Source organism: Acipenser ruthenus, chromosome 55, assembly GCF_902713425.1.
Source record: "Acipenser ruthenus chromosome 55, fAciRut3.2 maternal haplotype, whole genome shotgun sequence".
NCBI classification, from domain to species: Eukaryota; Metazoa; Chordata; class Actinopteri; order Acipenseriformes; family Acipenseridae; genus Acipenser; species Acipenser ruthenus.
This window is the reverse complement of record NC_081243.1, coordinates 1156728-1177240: the sequence shown is the minus strand read 5'-3', so window position 1 is coordinate 1177240 and position 20513 is coordinate 1156728. Positions and strand designations below refer to the sequence as shown.

At 42.4% G+C, this 20513-nt stretch overlaps 1 protein-coding gene across 1 annotated transcript; it reads left to right on the top strand.

The window, feature by feature from the left end:
- The first annotated feature begins 3476 nt into the window (after positions 1 to 3476).
- On the top strand, positions 3477 to 19031 carry LOC117401627 (ETS domain-containing protein Elk-1). The gene is made up of 9 exons (XM_034002400.3): positions 3477 to 3915; positions 8451 to 8659; positions 9442 to 9795; positions 10781 to 10924; positions 11423 to 11632; positions 12390 to 12519; positions 13775 to 13995; positions 14841 to 14942; positions 15570 to 19031. The coding sequence occupies exons 2-9, from the start codon at positions 8453 to 8455 to the stop codon at positions 15666 to 15668; spliced, it is 1467 nt and encodes a 488-aa protein (XP_033858291.3). The 5' UTR covers positions 3477 to 3915; positions 8451 to 8452; the 3' UTR covers positions 15669 to 19031.
- Positions 19032 to 20513: the final 1482 nt, after the last annotated feature.

Genomic DNA, 20513 nt, shown 5'->3' with positions numbered 1-20513 from the left:
TCAAAAAAAAAAAAAAAAAAACTTGGTCGTCAAGGCAACCTGTCATTGATGTATGTGTGTGTCTCAGGTGAGTAATTAATGTTGCCCTGTTAAAAAAAAAAAAAAAAAAAAAATCTTCTGCTATTGCTTCATAAGTGGTGTTTGCAGGATGGGCAATGGAGAGACATTGGGGGGGGGGGGGTGGAGGGGGGGTGGCAGCCTCTTCTGCCTCTCGTTCCAAACCCAGGGTTTAAATCCTCTGTTCTGTGCAGGACTGCATTGCACACAAAGGCCTCCCCGTAGCATTAGCAGCTACATCAGTGCCGAGACAGACAGCGAGAACAGCATGCCAGCGAGATGAGAAAGAGGTGATTCACTAAAACTGTAAAGATACAACAATGAATTGATTATTGATCAGCATGGCTTTTATTCTGTGATTCTCAGTTAAACTCAGTTAAACATTCATTGCTTAATTAATTACTTGATTAAGATTGATTAATCAATTGATTGATTAATTGATTGATTAATTGGCACCCTATTTGGGGACAATTAAGCCTACATCCCCCCTCACAATATTCTGCTCTCCGCTTGAGTTTCTGTGTTTGAAATGCACAGCCCAGTAACTACCTTTCGTGTTTTCTTGATGCAAGTACAGGTAGGTTCAACAAGTTAGAATTAGGACCTATGGATTATTTCAGCAAGCCTAGCATTTATGTGAAAGGGAGTGATGCGTAAAAATGGAAATGTATTTAATGTAAAGAGAGACAGCCAGATAGCTGTAGAGGTATTTAAATGCTCATGCCCACCATATCCTCTGTCACTTGTTCCCAGTTGCCATGGTAACTAGAAGCTTGGTTTAAAGGAACTGGGATGAAAGGCGAATTCCAGAAATAGACACACACACACAAACACCTCTTAAAAAAGAAAACCTTTAATATTTCTTATACCTGTATGCTGTCCTGTGATGAGTGGCCTGGATCGTTCTCTATTATGATTTCTGCTCAGACAACGTGTCCTTGCTTCTTAACTATTCCAGCAAAACTTCCCTTATAAAAGTGTACCATGGAGATTTTGCAGGTTTCCCTCATGCTTTTCTCATGCTATGCATTTATCATAGTTTACCCTGCTTTGCCATGCTGTACCATATATACCTGGCCTTTCCGATGCTTCCCTATGCTTCAGCATGCTTTCACTGGGCTTTATTACACTTTGCTGTGCTTTTACTGTGGGGGACTTTTATAAGGGTTAGTTTACCATGTTTGTTTTTTTATTATGGTTTACCAGACCTCTCTGTGCTTTACAATGCTTCCCTATGCTTTACCAGACCTCTCTGTGCTTTACAATGCTTCCCTGTGCTTTACCAGAACTCTCTGTGCTTTACAATGCTTGCCTATGCTTTACCAGACCTCTCTGTGCTTTACAATGCTTTCCTATGCTTTACCAGACCTCTCTGTGCTTTGCAATGCTTCCCTATGCTTTACCAGACCTCTCTGTGCTTTACAATGCTTGCCTATGCTTTACCAGACCTCTATGTGCTTTACAATGCTTGCCTATGCTTTACCAGACCTCTCTGTGCTTTACAATGCTTTCCTATGCTTTACCATACCTTGCGGTGCTTTACAATGCTTCCCTATGCTTTACCAGACCTCTCTGTGCTTTACAATGCTTCTCTATGCTTTACCACACCTCTCTGTGCTTTACAATGCTTCCCTATGCTTTACCAGACCTCTCTGTGCTTTACAATGCTTCCCTATGCTTTACCACACCTCTCTGTGCTTTACAATGCTTCCCTATGCTTTACCACACCTCTCTGTGCTTTACAATGCTTCCCTATGCTTTACCACACCTCTCTGTGCTTTACAATGCTTCCCTATGCTTTACCAGACCTCTCTGTGCTTTACAATGCTTCCCTATGCTTTACCAGACCTCTCTGTGCTTTACAATGCTTCCCTATGCTTTACCAGACCTCTCTGTGCTTTACAATGCTTCCCTATGCTTTACCATGCTTTCACTGGTGCTTTGACATACAATTATAATCTTCAACGAGTTTTTAGAAGGGTAATTTGTGTCTCCCCTTTCAAACGCCCAGCAGTAGTGTTAAAATGGGGTCGCAGCACAAGCGCGGGTCTGTTTTCTTGTGCTGCAAGGCTTCAGTGTTTGAAGTCTATACGTTTAAAGGCGACGTCCGGAGATCAAAGTTGTTTTTGATAAAAAAAAAAAAAAAAAAAAAAAAGCTCTGCCATCATCAAACGTATATTGTGTGCTCAATATTTGTCATAACATGTCTGGGCATTCAACATGCATTTTAAGCTTTTGAATTTCTGGGTGTGAGGCAGACTCTTTCGGCTGAAAGCCAAACCTCATCAAAAACACTTTGCAAAATTGTTAAGGGCGCTAAAATAAAAAAAATAAATAAAAAAACAGCTCCCCAAATATTCGTGTGCGTCTCCAATTTGCTACCTCCCTTTATCAAAGTCCCCCACAGTAAAAGCACAGCAAAGTGTAATAAACCCCAGTGAAAGCATGGTAAAGCATAGGGAAGCATTGTAAAGCACAGAGAGGTCTGGTAAAGCACAGGGAAGCATTGTAAAGCACAGAGAGGTCTGGTAAAGCATAGGGAAGCATTGTAAAGCACAGAGAGGTGTGGTAAAGCATAGGGAAGCATTGTAAAGCACAGAGAGGTCTGGTAAAGCGTAGGGAAGCATTGTAAAGCACAGAGAGGTGTGGTAAAGCATAGGGAAGCATTGTAAAGCACAGAGAGGTCTGGTAAAGCATAGGGAAGCATTGTAAAGCACAGAGAGGTCTGGTAAAGCGTAGGGAAGCATTGTAAAGCACAGAGAGGTGTGGTAAAGCATAGGGAAGCATTGTAAAGCACAGAGAGGTCTGGTAAAGCATAGGGAAGCATTGTAAAGCACAGAGAGGTCTGGTAAAGCATAGGGAAGCATTGTAAAGCACAGAGAGGTCTGGTAAAGCATAGGGAAGCATTGTAAAGCACAGAGAGGTGTGGTAAAGCATAGGGAAGCATTGTAAAGCACAGAGAGGTCTGGTAAAGCACAGGGAAGCATTGTAAAGCACAGAGAGGTCTGGTAAAGCATATTAAAAAAACAGGGTAAACCAACCCTTATAAAAGCTTCCCATAATAAAAGCACAGCAAAGTGTAATAAAGCCCAGTGAAGGCACTGTAAAGCATAGGCAAGCATTGGTAAGACTAGCGAGGCATGGTAAAGCATATTAAAATTTAAAAGTAAAAAGAAGGGGGGGAGAGAGAGAGTTCTGGTTTTAATAAACTTGTAACCTAAACAACTACCAAGTCATACAGACCGGTTTCTTTTTTTTTATTTTTGTTAAGCACGGGGTGCCAAAAAAATATGACTTTTAAAAAAAAATAAAGAGCGGAGGAAATGCGATTTGGAAACATGCACATAATCATGCACACCCACCCACGAACACACCCCCACAGAGAACGCACGGCGTTGAAAAGCCCCCCCACAAGCCCTCCTCCGCCTTTTTCTTTTTCTCTACTGGAAACTCTTGACGTCACGGGCCTGAGCGATTCTGGAGTCTCGGTTTGCTTTTTTGACTGTACGCGCCCGTGTCTGTGTGGGAAACCAGTGCAACAGGAAGCAATTCAGAGTCAAGACCAGCCGCACACAGAGAGACGCTACTGTGTTACCATATATTAATGCAACATGGACTGCAGATTAATACGACGCTTCAACATGGAGCTGGGATTGCGTTTTCAAACGGAGTACAGTCTCAAATTCCTATCCCAGGGGCAGTCCATGAGAATATAACCTGGTGCGGTTACACCTATTATTATTATTATTATTATTATTAGTCAGCGACTGCCTGGATCGATATCGTTGTTTTTTTTTCATAAACAGTTTGAACGGCAAACTGCAATAGAGTACTAATGGACACAACTTGGTTTTAGTGGTAAGTTTGATGTACGTTTCTAATGATATTTTACAGCACTGCATATTTTGTGCAAGGCGCCTCATATCCGACGCGTTTACGATATATAAATATTTATTTATTTATTTATTTATTTATGTATGTACTCATTTTTTTTTTTTAAGGGGTTGAACCGCGGCTTATGCACTCGGCTCCGTTTTCCTAATAAGCATTTTCTTTTGCGTCCTCTCCAGTCACCATCGGTGTGACGATTTTGTCAAATGCTTTTGAAGGTTTTAATTTAAATAATAATAATAATAATAATAATAATAATAATAATAATAATTTTACACACCCACCGCACACACTTACACGTGTTTGAGTTATCTGTGGAAAGCCGAACCCCGACAATACGTTTCCAATCCTCCGAGAGAAACTAATCTGTATTTAGTTTTTAATTATTTATTTAATTTTATCTTGATAATTATTAACACGAATCTGTTTGTGTGTAAATCAAACACGTGCCAAGGCTTTGAGATCCATCTCCTAATTGTCAATATCTTTAAACCCCATACACGCTGCCACCCCTCTGGAGTCATATAATTAGTTACAATTCTACGTCAGTAATTACAATTAAATTTACAGTTGCACTAAAAAGTAACAAAAACCACTACCCACATTAACGTATTTAGTCTCAGTATCGTAATGATTTCCATTACACGAGAGTAGATGTTAAAACTTCATGCTGATTTGAACTCGGCTCTCGCCAAGATACGCACCAACTAAGACGTAGCTTTACAGTAAACTAATGTGATCCATCTGTGTCTCCATCCATTTACGTTTCCTTCCATATGATGATGTAGATATCCTTCTGTCTGGTGTTAATGGCTGAAGTGTAATGCTGGCTCCAGGGATCAGCTTATTTTGCCTCCCTGGCGCATCAGCACACACAAATAACCCGTAAATAACCCGGCAATAATCACACACATAAATTCATAACGTGTCCAGCTTTTTGCACAATACATCAGTACACAATTGTAAAAGAAATCAATCAATCAATCGATGAATCAGTGTTTATTTTATATATATATCATAGTGGACCACCATCACAAAGAGCTTTACAAGAGAGTGAGGAACAATGCATGATACATTGAATACAAACAGTAAAAAAAAAATGCAAATACATTAAATACGGGCATGATACATTAAATACAAGGCTAGGGTGTGAATTCTAGACACTGTGGATGCGTGTGTCACGCAGAATCACACGGGTATTGTGAAAAGGGTGATAGTTACACATGTGGACGTTGTAACTGTGCATAGGAACACAGTTAGAGACACCTGAGACAAAGTCATTGAGACAATATTTGCATTTGTGTTCAGTCTTTAACCAGGAATAAACTCCACTGAGAGCGAGGCCTCTTTCACAAGCAAAACAGACAGCAGTTATTTCACATCCCTAAAAACAACAGCAGCGTTCTAAAAGACAGTTCAACCTGGGAACCCTCAATTCAACCCTCACAGTTCTCTAATTATATATATTTCTGAGCAGATGCCCTTATCCAAGGCAACTTACAATTGTTAGAAGATACCACATTATATTTTTACATACAATTACCCATTTATACAGTTGTGTTTTTTTACTGGAGCAATCTAGGTAAAGTACCTTGCTCAAGGGTACAGCAGCAGTGTCCCCCCCACCTGGGATTGAACCCACGACCCTCCGGTCAAGAGTCCAGAGCCCTAACCACTACTCCACACTGCTGCCCTTATATATCAGAATTATTGCAAGAGTTAAGGTCAATATAGTGAGGTAAGAAATTAGCATAGTTTTATTTTAAAGCTTTGATTAGCATTCTTAATACAATATATAAATATTGTGTATATATATATATAAGTTTTGCATCACCTGATCGAATTAACTCATCTAGAGGAGTGACACCTGCTCAATAATGTAAACATTTTGAGTTGCACACCGCTTTGGAGTTTTCTATAACTGACAAAGTGTCATTTCGAAATCTAACACGAGATACTACTGTACCACTATTATGGCCTCCAGTAGACTTTTGCAATATCATTTTGTAGTTTCATTGATTACATTATATATTTATTTGAGTAGGCATTGTGGGCCAGTGGTTAAAGTCCAGGGCTTGTAACCAGAAAGACACCATTTCAAATCCCATCTCTGCTACTGACTGACTCGCTGCGTGTGACCCTGAGCAAGTCACTTAACCTCCTTGTGCTCCGTCCTGCGGATTAGATGTTAAATCAACGTCCTATTGGAAGTGACTCTGCATATAATGCACAGTTCACAGCCTGCCTCTGGAAAGCGCTTTGTGATGGGGGTCCACTACGAAATGTGTTTTATAATGATATTATTATTTGATAGATAGATAGATAGATATAGTTTTATTATGTCACAATCCAATATTCAAGGTGATGTAAAACATTTGGTCAGGTCTGTAGCATTGGGTCCCGTTTTCAGTTGACATATACGAGGTGAAAAGTGAAAGCACAGTGCAGACTTGTCACGGTTACAGACAGTTAAAATAGAAAACCACAGAACACATGCAGCATTTTACAATGGCATGGTGTGTATGTGTGTGTGTGCGTGCGTGTTTGTGTGTGTCAAGGAGGATCTGCAATTTAAACTTCCAGCATTTGAACCCTTTCGTCTATAGATTATTATTATTATTATTATTATTATTATTATTATTATTATTATTATTATTATTTTTATTTTTTTTATATAAAAATATGCACTCAAAAACACCTTTTGATGTTTTCAATCGTTCTCAGTGGTCTTTTTTTTTTTATAACTCAGGCTATATGTCAAAGTGTCTTTATTGATGTAAAAGCCAGCGCCATCTTGTGGTCTGGCACTTTGGATCGTGTTCCCCTTGTTTGTGCTGTTAATACTCTTGCTGTGCACTAGATGTCGCTGTTACTAATATAAAGACACCTGGGCTGATCTGGCCTGTGTTCCACATATCGACTGGAACTCAAAAGCAGCTGAAGAGGGTTCTATTCTGGCATGATCATGACATCGCCCGCAGAATTCTTAAAAAGGTTTACTGTGTATATATTTTTTAAACCTTTTGTGTAGATCCAAAAAAAAAAATTATTATTATTTTTGTACACTCCATTTCAACTTCTTTACAACACACACAAAAATAAATTAATAACCATGGTTACAAACATCATAAAAAGACAAGGGGTACAGCAACAAGTTAGACTGTGAAACTTGACTTCACTCTTTAATAAATTATGTTAACAGCCAAGTCTTTTGATCGGTCTTCACTAAGATCGAGACAGTGTGTGGGTGTGAGGGAAATAAATTGGGTGGGGGCTGTAGTCTGTCATCAGCAGCAGCATTTACACTGTAGACAACACTGTCATAAAATTTTGTCTCAGTACTTATTTCTTTGTTTATCTATCTCTTGATTTTAATTGCGTCGGTTTCCTCAAACCCGGGACACAGGAAGTGAGGTCTTCAGTAACAGTTGCCGCTAGTAACAAATAGCCTGTTGCTACGGTGACCGTTTCTATTGAAGGAGACAGGAGTAATGGTGTAGATTCAGGCTAATTCATTTAAGTATTTTAGAATTCCCTAATATGTCCCTAGCAACTTGAAAACACTCATCTTAAATATATATATTATATATTTGGTAAAGCATAGGGATGCATTGTAAAGCACAGAGAGGTCTGGTAAAGCATAGGGAAGCATTGTAAAGCACAGAGAGGTCTGGTAAAGCATAGGGAAGCATTGTAAAGCACAGAGAGGTCTGGTAAAGCATAGGGAAGCATTGTAAAGCACAGAGAGGTCTGGTAAAGCATAGGGAAGCATTGTAAAGCATTATGAGGTGTGGTAAAGCATAGGGAAGCATTGTAAAGCACAGATAGGTCTGGTAAAGCATAGGGAAACATTGTAAAGCACAGAGAGGTATGGTAAAGCATAGGGAAGCATTGTAAAGCTAGAGAGGTCTGCTAAAGCATAGGGAAGCATTGTAAAGCACAGAGAGGTCTGGTAAAGCATAGGGAAGCATTGTAAAGCACAGAGAGGTCTGGTAAAGCACAGGGAAGCATTGTAAAGCACAGAGAGGTCTGGTAAAGCATAGGGAAGCATTGTAAAGCACAGAGAGGTCTGGTAAAGCATAGGGAAGCATTGTAAAGCACAGAGAGGTCTGGTAAAGCATAGGGAAGCATTGTAAAGCACAGAGAGGTCTGGTAAAGCATAGGGAAGCATTGTAAAGCTCAGAGAGGTGTGGTAAAGCATAGGGAAGCATAGGGAAGCATTGTAAAGCACAGAGAGGTCTGGTAAAGCATAGGGAAGCATTGTAAAGCACAGAGAGGTCTGGTAAAGCCTAGGCAAGCCATGAACTTCAATTTTCAATAAAAATATTCTACCCTGGGAAAAAGCCAGGACTTAAAGAAAGCGATCTTAAGATTTATTGTGTTTCTTGGTTGTGTCCCGTCTGTCCTCCAGCCATGGGGGTCAATATCCAATAAAAAATATTCTAAAACTTCAAAAAATTCAAAGGTATCTCATGTTTTTTCTCGTCCCGCCTGTCCTCTAGCCATGGACCCCTCGGTCACGCTGTGGCAGTTCCTCCTGCACCTCTTGGACGACCCCGGCCGGCAGCACCTGATCACCTGGACGTCCTCCGACGGGGAGTTCAAACTGCTGGATGCCGAGGAGGTGGCCCGGCTATGGGGACTGCGCAAGAACAAACCCAACATGAACTACGACAAGCTGAGCCGGGCGCTGCGCTATTACTACGACAAGGTACCGCGGGCACAACCTCGCGTGGAGCGGGGCGTTCGTAAAGCTGAGGGAACTGTTTTTGTGGCTTGGAACACCAGGGGAGACTTCTCAAGCCAAGACCTGGTGTGGGACGGGCTGTAACTGTCCAAAAGTTTACCTGTAGAATCAACTCATTTTGCTTCCTGAAGTTAAGAACTTAAGAACATAAGAAAGTTTCCAAACGAGAGGAGGCCCCATTCGGCCCGTCTCGCTCGTTTGGTTGTTAGTAGCTTATTGATCCCAGAATCTCATCAAGCAGCTTCTTGAAGGATCCCAGGGTGTCAGCTTCAACAACATTACTGGGGAGTTGGTTCCAGACCCTCACAATTCTCTGTAAAAAAATGCCTCCTATTTTCTGTTCTGAATGCCCCTTTATCTAATCTCCATTTGTGACCCCTGGTTTCTTTTTGTAGGTCAAAAAAGTCTCCTGGGTCGACACTGTCAATACCTTTTAGAATTTTGAATGCCTGAATCAGATCACCGCGTAGTCTTCTTTGTTCAAGACTGAATAGATTAAATTCTTTTAGCCTGTCTGCACACAACATGCCTTTTAAACCCGGGATAATTCTGGTCGCTCTTCTTTGCACTCTTTCTAGAGCAGCAATATCCTTTTTGTAACGAGGTGACCAGAACTGAACACAATATTCTAGATGAGGTCTTACTGATGCATTGTAAAGTTTTAACATGACTTCCCTTGATTTAAATTCAATTAAAGATGAATGAATGTTTCGATTGATTGATTGATTTTTTTTTGTGTTCCCTAGAAAATCATCAAAAAGGTAAGCGGGCAGAAGTTTGTCTACAAGTTCGTGACCTATCCAGACCCCGTTGCCTTGGAGACCATGAAAGAGGAGACAAACAGACAGGAGAATCTGCTGGTCCTAAATCTGGCGGATGGCGGTGAGGGTCACGTTCAGAGAGGCTCTGTTGGCACCAATGCCAACGCCCCACAGAAGAGCAGCCGGAACGACTACATGAGATCAGGTCTCTACTCCACCTTCACCATCCAGTCCCTGCAGTCACCCAGCAAGCCAGCCAGGGCGATCAAAACGGAGAGCCCCCAGCCCGTCAAACACAAGACCCCTCCGCCCAGCACAGGCATCCAGCAGTTACCGGAGGTAGGAATTAATTTTTTGTTTTTTGTTTTGAGTTGTTCTTTGTTGTCATTTTTATTGGGTTTCGTCAATGAAAGAATAAAAAAAAATATGTCCTTCCAAATAAATAATTCTATAGTGACATTTGTGATTTTATGTCTCCAGCTCGGGCTAAAAGTGTTGCATCCCCCTATAGAATGAACTCATTTCGCTTCATAAAGTGGAATGAAACCTGCTGAATAATGTGACGTTAACATATTGAATTGCACACCAGCGCTTTGGAGTTTTCCATATACTGTACTTAACGAAAAATGGACAAATAAAAAATAAACTGACATTTCAAAATCTAACATGAAATGCTGTAGGAAACTTTTATAAGGGTTAGTTTACCATGGTTTGTTTTTTTAATATGCTTTACCAGACCTCTCTGTGCTTTACAATGCTTCCCTATGCTTTACCAGACCTCTCTGTGCTTTACAATGCTTCCCTATGCTTTACCAGACCTCTCTGTGCTTTACAATGCTTCCCTATGCTTTACCACACCTCTCTGTGCTTTACAATGCTTCCCTATGCTTTACCAGACCTCTCTGTGCTTTACAATGCTTCCCTATGCTTTACCAGACCTCTCTGTGCTTTACAATGCTTCCCTATGCTTTACCACACCTCTCTGTGCTTTACAATGCTTCCCTATGCTTTACCAGACCTCTCTGTGCTTTACAATGCTTCCCTATGCTTTACCAGACCTCTCTGTGCTTTACAATGCTTCCCTATGCTTTACCAGACCTCTCTGTGCTTTACAATGCTTCCCTATGCTTTACCACACCTCTCTGTGCTTTACAATGCTTCCCTGTGCTTTACCATTCTTTCACTGTGCTTTTACTATGGGGAACTTAAGGGTGTTAAAAATTGCAAACAGATTAAAGGGATCAAGGATTTACAAGGTATCTGTGTTTCCTGGCTCCATCTAACCCCCAACCCCACCCCCCCCATTTGATTTTGCTCCCCCCAGGTGTGGGTCCACTCGGAGGGTTCCCCATGTGGTCTGGATTCAAGACCCCTGGATGAACCCTTGACCCTGCAGGTGATCGTGACTCAGCCCTCCCCCTCGTCCACCCCCTCGCTCAGCCCTCAAGCCCAGCTGGAGATCACCCCGGTCAGTCGAAACCTCAAGACCGCCCGGCCGCACGGTCCTGTGTGTCTAAGTGTCGGAGGGCCAGCTCTAATCAAGCTGAGAGTGTATTTCTCGCCCCTTGCTTTGTCTGGGTCTGTCATAGCAAATAAAGACGTTTCAACCACCGCAGGTTCTGCATAAACAGATTAAATACGTTAATATCAGGTTTTCATCTGTTTTCTATTTAGATTTTAATATGTTTTTAAGTGTCGGGTGACCGCCTCTAATCAAGCTAGGAGCGTATTTCGTTCTCGCACACTCTTTGCCGTGCTGTACTATGGTAAATGTGTAGTTTCCTTGGTAAATGTGTAGTTTCCATGGTAAAATGTGTAGTTTCCATGGTAAATGTGTAGTTTCCATGGTAAATGTGTAGTTTCCCCCATGCTTTTTTCCCATGGTTATACTGTCACATCTCTAATGCCTGATCTGACCACTCAACATCTGAGATTGTGAACGCTGTGGTTTTCCCTCCATACACAGAAGGATCCCGGGACGTCCGACCCTCTTCCGATTTTCACCAGCAGCGTCTCCGATGCCTCCTCCAAGCTGCAGGCTCCTGGGGGCGCTGTGGAGGTCCCGCAGCAACACCAGATCATCGTGGTGATCCAGCCCTCTCCCCCGGACACCGGAGAGGGGAGCCAGTCAGCAGGAGACTGCATCCTGGAGATCGTGCCTGTGGAGCAGCCCGAGGTGAGGCCGGGGGACCTCGGAGTTGAATGAGAAGGAAGATTCAATATTAAACAGCGCTGGGTTTAGAAATGCGGAAAGCAACTTCATAAATTCAACGGCAAACGTTTCCACTAGAAGTCTTTCTCAGCGTCTTCTATAGAAACACTAAAAGAAACTTCATAAATTCAACGGCAAACCTTTCCACTAGAAGTCTTTCTCAGCGTCTTCTATAGAAACACTAAAAGAAACTTCATAAATTCAACGGCAAACCTTTCCACTAGAAGTCTTTCTCAGTGTCTTCAATAGAAACACTACAAGAAACTTCATAAATTCAACGGCAAACCTTTCCACTAGAAGTCTTTCTCAGCGTCTTCAATAGAAACACTAAAAGAAACTTCATAAATTCAACGGCAAACGTTTCCACTAGAAGTCTTTCTCTGTGTCTTTGAAGATCTTGAGTAAGTGGAAACGCTTGCCGTTGAATTTATGACGTTTCTTTTAGTGTTTCTATTGAAGACGCTGAGAAAGACTTCTAGTTGAAACGTTTGCCGTTGAATTTATGAAGTTTCTTTTAGTGTTTCTATTGAAGACGCTGAGAAAGACTTCTAGTGGAAACGTTTGCCATTGAATTTATGAAGTTTCTGTTTGACTATTATTTACCTCTATGTTAGATTAGTAACCCTTCTACCCCTGCCCTGTACAGGCAGTATATGTGCCTGTGTTTAGTAGGCTGTTAGTCTCGTGTGTTGCTCTAAAATGGCTTTTGCATTTGATTCAGATCCCGCCTGAAACGGCAGCGGAGAACACGGGGCTGCCCACACCGACAGGGGATGTGCCTGAAAACACACCCGACAAGGGTGAGCCGAGAGCGGGGCAAACCGAGGAGAAGGAGAAGGGAGAACCGGGAGGTAAGAATGAAATACTGTCAGACTGAATCATCAGGAGGACTGGTACCTAACTCGTTCGGTCAATCAATCAAAACCTTTATGTAACCATTTACAACGACGACCTGGCAAGAGGCTTGAAGAGTTATTAGTTCCTCGGTTTTTAGTGTGGTGAGGGACGTATAGGGGTGTGCCCGAGTATGAGTACAAACGAGGGTTCGTAGCGAGTCATTTCTTCCCGATTACTCATTATTCAGAGAAAAATAAATGTAAAAAAATGTTGGTCTCTATCTGTATCTTCGATAAGGGTTATACACACACACACTCAAACACAGCCCCTCAACCCACCACTAGAGGCCTGTCTCTCTTTATCCCTCTCTCTCCCACTCTTTGTCTGTCTCTCTTTCAGCCGCACCCCCCTCCCGCCCCTCTCAGCCCCGCTTCTCCCTCTGAGACCTCTCTCAGCCCCGCCCCTCCCTCTGAGCCCTCACTCAGCCCCGCCCCTCCCTCTGAGCCCTCTCTCAGCCCCGCCCCTCCCTCTGAGCCCTCTCTCAGCCCCGCCCCTCCCACTGAGCCCTCTCTCAGCCCCGCCCCTCTCAGCCCCGCTCCTCCCTCTGAGATCTCTCTCAGCCCCGCCACTCCCTCTGAGCCCTCTCAGCCATGCCCCTCCCTCTGAGCCCTCGCTCAGCCCCACCCCTCTGAGCCCCGCCCCTCTCAACCCCACCCCTCCCTCGTACCTCGTCTGCCAGCACTGCCAGGTCTCTCTTCATGGCGAAGGCGTCCTCACCGTCAGCATAGTACTATTATTCGGGGGGACGACTGTCACTCTCAAGTCTAGAGACAGAGAGCCAATCAAGGGGGGAAGGGGGAGGGACCAGGGTGACACAGTCTCTAACACAGTGGAGCAAAGTGTCGTCCTGTGTTCCGTGAATGAGGAGGTCTTCCGGTTTTAGCCACACCCCTTCTGGTGACGTCATCTGAGTAAATCCAGTTTAGGTTTCGATGAGTGTAACGGGTAAGGCTGTATTTAATTCACAGATTTCCGTGAAATGTACCCACTGCCGTGTAATATGCAGCTCCCTCTGAATGCGACAGCATTGTTTTTTTTTCTGGTTTTGAAAAAATATATATGTTTAATCGTGAAATATCTTGAAATACCTATTTTTAGACCGTGGAAATTCAGTGAAATAAAAAAAAATATATATTTAACCGTGAAAACACCACGCTACTAGTTGGTTCTTGTCCAGCCTCACTTAAGCATTCCTTCCTCTTTCTCCAGGTGGTTCCGGCAAATCTCAGGCCGCTGCTGCCCCAGCCACTGGCCCTGAAGTCCAGCCTCCCAAAGCCAAGAAGCCCAAAGGCCTGGAGCTGCCCTCCTCACCCACGCTTCTGCCCTGCGGACTCACTCAGGACAAGGTCAACGCAGCGGTCAACAGCCTCCTGGCAGCGGGCAGTGCTGCCAACACCCTCACCCCCACTGTCATCACCTCTCATGCACTGGTAGGAACCTGAGAGTCTGGGGTAGATAGAGGGGGGCTTCTGCCATTGGCTGCCAGTCTGACCCTTTCCCAAAGCGGGTCACAGCACTGACCAATCAAGTGATGAGTCTGTGTAACATTTATTCCACATTTGGGGATGAGCTGGTTTCTCCATGATGTAATGACTCCACCATGAGGAAAACGTTTGTTATGGATAGGGGTGTACTTAAGTCGCGGTAAATTTACGTAGGATTTCGCTGACCTTTTTAAACATTAAATAAACCGAAGTAGACAATATTTCAGAGCACTGTAAAAGCCTAAAAAAAGTGGCACTCGCTTCTTTACTCAAACAGAGTGCTGCCATTTGTTAAAAGGCAAGCATGCAACATCTCCCAACAGTTGCTGCCGACATTCTCTATCTGGCGTGGATTTGAACATACATTGAGACTGCAGGTCTGCATCCACTGAATTGGTTGGAAGTGCACGGCAATGCTTTGCCAAGTTACACAGACGTCAATTAGAAACACTCCCAAAACTTGGTTACCCTCAAGGGCATCTGGCATTCTTTCATAAAGTCCATATATGCGGCACGTTCGTTGTCATGTTATTTGTCCCATCCAGGAATCTATCAGTACCGAGTCCAAACAAAGAAAACGCGCCTATTTGGGTCTAAAATTCTAACTGCGTCTTTTTTAAAGTATTTTAAAAAAAAATTTCATACGGTTTATCAATTGAAAACTGTATAATTGTGGGATCTGCACAAATTAACCACTGACTGTTAGAAGGACCCCATCTTCAGTAGCCCCTATGTTGAACCGAATCACTGGACTAATTACGTCAATTGGGTCGTTCTTGTTTCTGTTTCAGACCCCAGTGTTGCTGACCCCCAGCCCCCTCCCCTCGGCTATCCACTTCTGGAGCACGCTCAGTCCCATCGCACCACGCAGCCCAGCCAAGCTCTCATTCCAGGTAGGTCTCCCTCTGCTGGAGGGAGGAGTGAACTGCAGGTCAAGAATCCTGGTTTTAGATACTGTGAGCTTGATAATTATAACAGCAAGATTTGCAGATCAGTTTGACTTTCATATGCCATTTCTTTTTTGCAATTAAAAAAAGAATTACCAAAGTAATACCAACTAGAACGACTGCTCAGAATAACAGGAAACACCATATAAAAGGTCAGAAAATGCCAATTTCTTTAAGTTGCGCAGGGCAGGGCTTAGGTCGGCCAGGGTGTCCTCGGCTCACCGTGCACCAGCGCCCCCCTGTGGTCTGGCCAGGCTCCTGCGGGCTTGCCTGTAAGCTGCCCAGAGCTGCGTTGTCCTCCAGCGCTGTAGCTCTTGGGTGGCTGCATGGTGGGCCTGCAGTGTGAAAAAAAGCGGTCGGCTGACGACACGCTTCGGAGGACAGCGTGTGCCCGTCTTTGCCCCTCCCGAGTCAGCGCAGGGGGGGTGGCAGCGGTGAGCCAGGAGGGGCAAAAACGGGCACACGCTGTCCTCCGAAGCGTGTGCCGTCAGCTGGGACTTTTGTGAAGCACAGCACCCACTAAACAGCAGAAGCAACGGGGTGTTCTAATACATTTGTTGTCTGTCTTCCCAGTTTCCCACCAATGGAAGCAACCAGGTCCAAATCCCTACCCTCAGTGTGGACGGTCTCTCCACGCCTGTGGTCCTCTCTCCAGGTCCTCAAAAACCGTGACACCCCCTGGGGAGGTGGGGGGGTGTGTGTCTGGCGGACTTAACCTTTCGCGCTCCTCAGATCCTGTCTTGGGATCGGGAACGCTGTCGAGTTTAACAAGAGATTTTCAGCGGATTTCTCAAAGAACTTGTGAGGAAATCGCAGAGAAAGTCTTAGTTCTTTACCTGGTTTTTTCTCCCTGAAGTTTGTGGCTACCAAAGCGACCGCGTAGGGCTACGGTGGCCAGTGAAAGGCGGAGCAATTTTGGCTCACGAATGTACCTTTTTGAAGATTTTGTTTGCTTTCTCAAAGCGCAAGGGCCAGATTTAAAAAAAAAACAAGTTGTTGCTGCCTAGTCTTTTAAATGGGCTGCCTATTTTTATTGTTCCATTTATTTTCAGAAAGGAGAAATGTTTTTTTGAAAGAAAGTTTGCTTTTTATTTCCGGTGATCTGCTGGTTCAATTTGAACGGCACACCCAGAGGGTTAACATGGATGTATTTTTTGAAGTACTTGAGAGTCCACAATTGTTGATTTTTTTACTCATGGGAAAAAAAAACTATTTTTAATTCTTTCATTCGATTTCCAAAATACCTTTGGGATTATACAGGATCTGGCAACAAAGCCCAACAAATCCGACCTCAATTCCAATCCCATTCTGGGAAAACATGGATTCGTTCTGTTTTCTTAATCTTACAGCGCCATCGGATCACAGGGAAGCCGGGTTCTAAACCTTGAAATTCCCAAATGGGATTCCGTGGAATTTTAAAACCCCCAAAAATTCCGTAGATTCCTGACCACTTTTTTTTTGGGACGAAATCCTACAGATTATATTTTATTTTTTAAAAGAAAAAAAACAGACAAATTGAATTTAATCTGGGCCTATCAGGAAAGGGCTACATTGTATGTGTACAACCAAATACCAATTCACATCAGCCACTTAGGCTTAAGCCTACTAAATCAACAAAACTCTGGAATTTGATTTTTTTATTGTCTGTTTTGTAAATGTTGCTAAAGACCAGAGTTTCGTTGTGGCAGCACTAACAGGAGCATGATCATTTTTGAAGAGGGATATTTGAATATGTGTTTGTGGTTGATTTGTTAAGAAACGTTTATGGGAAAGCAGAAAGCAGTATGGGGAAAGATGAGGGTCGATTTCCCTCTACAAACCTCTTCTGGAATATGGTTTGAAAGTCTGATTTTAAACTCAGTGGGAATCTAACTGCAGTCCAGCAAAAAATCCTGTGATGATCAAATGATCAAATTTGAACAATTCCCAGCTAGAACTTAATTTTGATTGATCACAAGCCTCTATCCAAGTATCCCAGTGCTTTACGCGTTCCTGCGATGGTCAGGTAGTTTATTTCCTCTGTCCAAAGTCATTTAATAGTTTACTGTTACCTGGTTTTATATTCATAGTGACGACCCTCCAGGGGCGTTTAAGCATCAGTAATAGCCTTTTTTAAAATATTGTTGCAATTTCCGATTCACCTGTCATGGTTTGCACACGTTACAGGTGAACGCACTCAAAGCAAAAGGATTTTGCTGTCATTGAAATAAAACGTGGTCTTGCCTTTTATGAACTTTCTTAGCATTTCCACAGCTCTCTCAGTCATTGTGTGTGTTTCCTTGTCTAAAGGAAGTGATGCTGTCTGAACAGCCTCCCTCTGCTCTGTGCTGGTGGAGCAGAGAAAGAGAAAGGGAGGCTCTTATACTCTCTGAAAAGCCTCCATCTGCTCTGTGCTGGTGGAGCAGAGTAAGAGAGGCTCTTATATTCTCTGAACAGCCTCCCTCTGCTCTGTGCTGGTGGAGCAGAGAAAGAGAAAGGGAGGCTCTTATACTCTCTGAACAGCCTCCCTCTGCTCTGTGCTGGTGGAGCAGAGAAAGAGAAAGGGAGGCTCTTATACACTCTGAACAGCCTCCCTCTGCTGTCTGCTGGTGGAGCAGAGAAAGAGAGGCTCTTATACTCTCTGAACAGCCTCCCCCTGCTCTGTGACTTTCACAAGCAAAAACGTTACACTCTAAAAAAATAACTACCTACACTATCGAATGATTCAGAGAGGAGTGGAAATTATAGCCATGTTATTTCAGAATGTTTGCAAGTAGTACACCTTTAATGGAAAATATTACAGATGATATATTATCAAAATGCTGCCTCAAAATTATTATCTATTTTGTATTCTGACAAAGAGTTACAGGTGCTTTAAAACCTTTGAATGGCTGATGTCTTAGGGAAAGGTTCCCTATATTTACAAGAAGTTGCTAGCCTTAAAATTGTTTTATTTAAGCACTTCATGTGAAATTGTTCAAAAAAAAAAAAAGGTAACAGACACTAACTGATAGAGAAAGATATATATGTATATATTTGAAACTGCCTATTTTTTTGTACAAAGATTTAACTAAAATCTGTGATCTCTACTTTAAAGAGCTTTATAGAGACGGATGCTGAATTGTACAAATTTAATTACAAAATAAATTCTATTCTTGAAATGAAAAACAGCTTTTATTCCAAGATTTTATAGCAGATGTATTTACTCTCAAATTTGACTATGATACAAAAAAAAGTGTCACAAGCTGTATTTTCTTTTTTATATATATATAAATGTATGCTGTATATAAATATCTGTAAACATGCTGTATTGAAAGTAAAACCCTGATTCGAATGCGGTGACGGGTCCACATGGTTTTAACCATTTTGTGTCTCCAAGGAGATTTGTTGGAAACAAAGTCTGTTTTATTCAGCTGTTACTGAGTAGTAAGTCGCTTTGGATTAAAATGTAAAAACTGTGCATGAGTTTACCAATCATTCTTGGCTCTTCTTATGATTACACAAGTTGAAGTTCTAGCGCCACCTAATGGGCAGCTAGTGTACTGCCAGCAAAACTAAACTTGATCCAAAGTAGTTGACCACTAGGTGGCACTGGTTGTTACTTGTAGAAAGACTGATCTAGCCTGTGTTACATATATCTGTGGCGGGCAAGTACAACTGATGAGCAGATCCTGAACTCAAAACACTTTTTTTTTTAAGGGATCCCTGGTAAAGGTAAAGGAGGGGGGGGGGGTAATTGGACATTCTAAATTGGGGAGAAAATCGGGTAAAATGATTGGGCACGCTAAAATAAAAATAAAAAAATAAAACTGAAAAATAAGAATGATTGTGAACATCATAAAAAGGGTAACAGGACAATGAAAAAGATATATTGAATCTGCTCAGAAGCGAGTTGCATTACTGAGTTTGCTGAGAATCTCACAGAGCGTCTCCCTGTGATTAGTTTAAAAAGGGCGTGCAGTGATTTATTGCTAAAGTGCATTCATAAACCTGCCAGATTTCTTTTGTTCTGCAGTCTCCTGAGGGCGATAAAAGTATTTCAACCTTGAGTTCTTATCAGTGTGTGTATGAACTGCTTGTGTGCAGAACTGGGTGCCTTTCCTGCTTAAATACCTCTACTGTTACTCTGCTGTGTGATCGTTTTATCTTGGTATACACAAAGCAATTTGATGATGGGAATAGATAAGCACAGTGAAAGCATGGTAAAGCATAGGGAAGCATTGTAAAGCACAGAGAGGTGTGGTGAAGCATAGGGAAGCATTGTAAAGCACAGAGAGGTCTGGTAAAGCATAGGGAAGCATTGTAAAGCACAGAGAGGTCTGGTAAAGCATAGGGAAGCATTGTAAAGCACAGAGAGGTCTGGTAAAGCATAGGGAAGCATTGTAAAGCACAGAGAGGTCTGGTAAAGCATAGGGAAGCATTGTAAAGCACAGAGAGGTCTGGTAAAGCATAGGGAAGCATTGTAAAGCACAGAGAGGTGTGGTAAAGCATAGGGAAGCATTGTAAAGCACAGAGAGGTCTGGTAAAGCATAGGGAAGCATTGTAAAGCACAGAGAGGTCTGGTAAAGCATAGGGAAGCATTGTAAAGCACAGAGAGGTCTGGTAAAGCATAGGGAAGCATTGTAAAGCACAGAGAGGTGTGGTAAAGCATAGGGAAGCATCGTAAAGCACAGAGAGGTGTGGTAAAGCATAGGGAAGCATTGTAAAGCACAGAGAGGTCTGGTAAAGCATAGGGAAGCATTGTAAAGCACAGAGAGGTCTGGTAAAGCATAGGGAAGCATTGTAAAGCACAGAGAGGTCTGGTAAAGCATAGGGAAGCATTGTAAAGCACAGAGAGGTCTGGTAAAGCATAGGGAAGCATTGTAAAGCACAGAGAGGTCTGGTAAAGCATAGGGAAGCATTGTAAAGCACAGAGAGGTGTGGTAAAGCATAGGGAAGCATTGTAAAGCACAGAGAGGTCTGGTAAAGCATAGGGAAGCATTGTAAAGCACAGAGAGGTCTGGTAAAGCATAGGGACGCATTGTAAAGCACAGAGAGGTCTGGTAAAGCATATTAAAAAAACAACTTGTGGTAAATAAAAATCTTATACAAGTGTAATAAAAGCACAGTCTGTACCAGGCTTTTGTCCCCGAAACGCTGAGCTTCACGATGTGTGTGTTTAATGTCACAATGCTTTGACTCAGTTTGCCAAGCCCAGCACTGGCTATTTTTAAATACACTCGTGTTTTGTTTTTTTAATTAGTTTTGTGAAAAATATTAAGGATCAGTAGATCGTTGCTTCATTAGCTGTGTCGTGAATGACATCACAACAAGCACATTAATAGATTTCAACAGAAATAAGGGAGTGTGGTTGCCATGGCATCCAAAGTCTAGAAGTACCTCTGCTGTTTGCTTTCAAACACACTTTCCCTTGACAAAGGCATGTTGGGAAGTTGGCTCAAACTAGAAACTAGCTTGAAAAAGATATATATATATATATATATATATATATATATATATATATATATATATATATATATATATATATATATATTATTT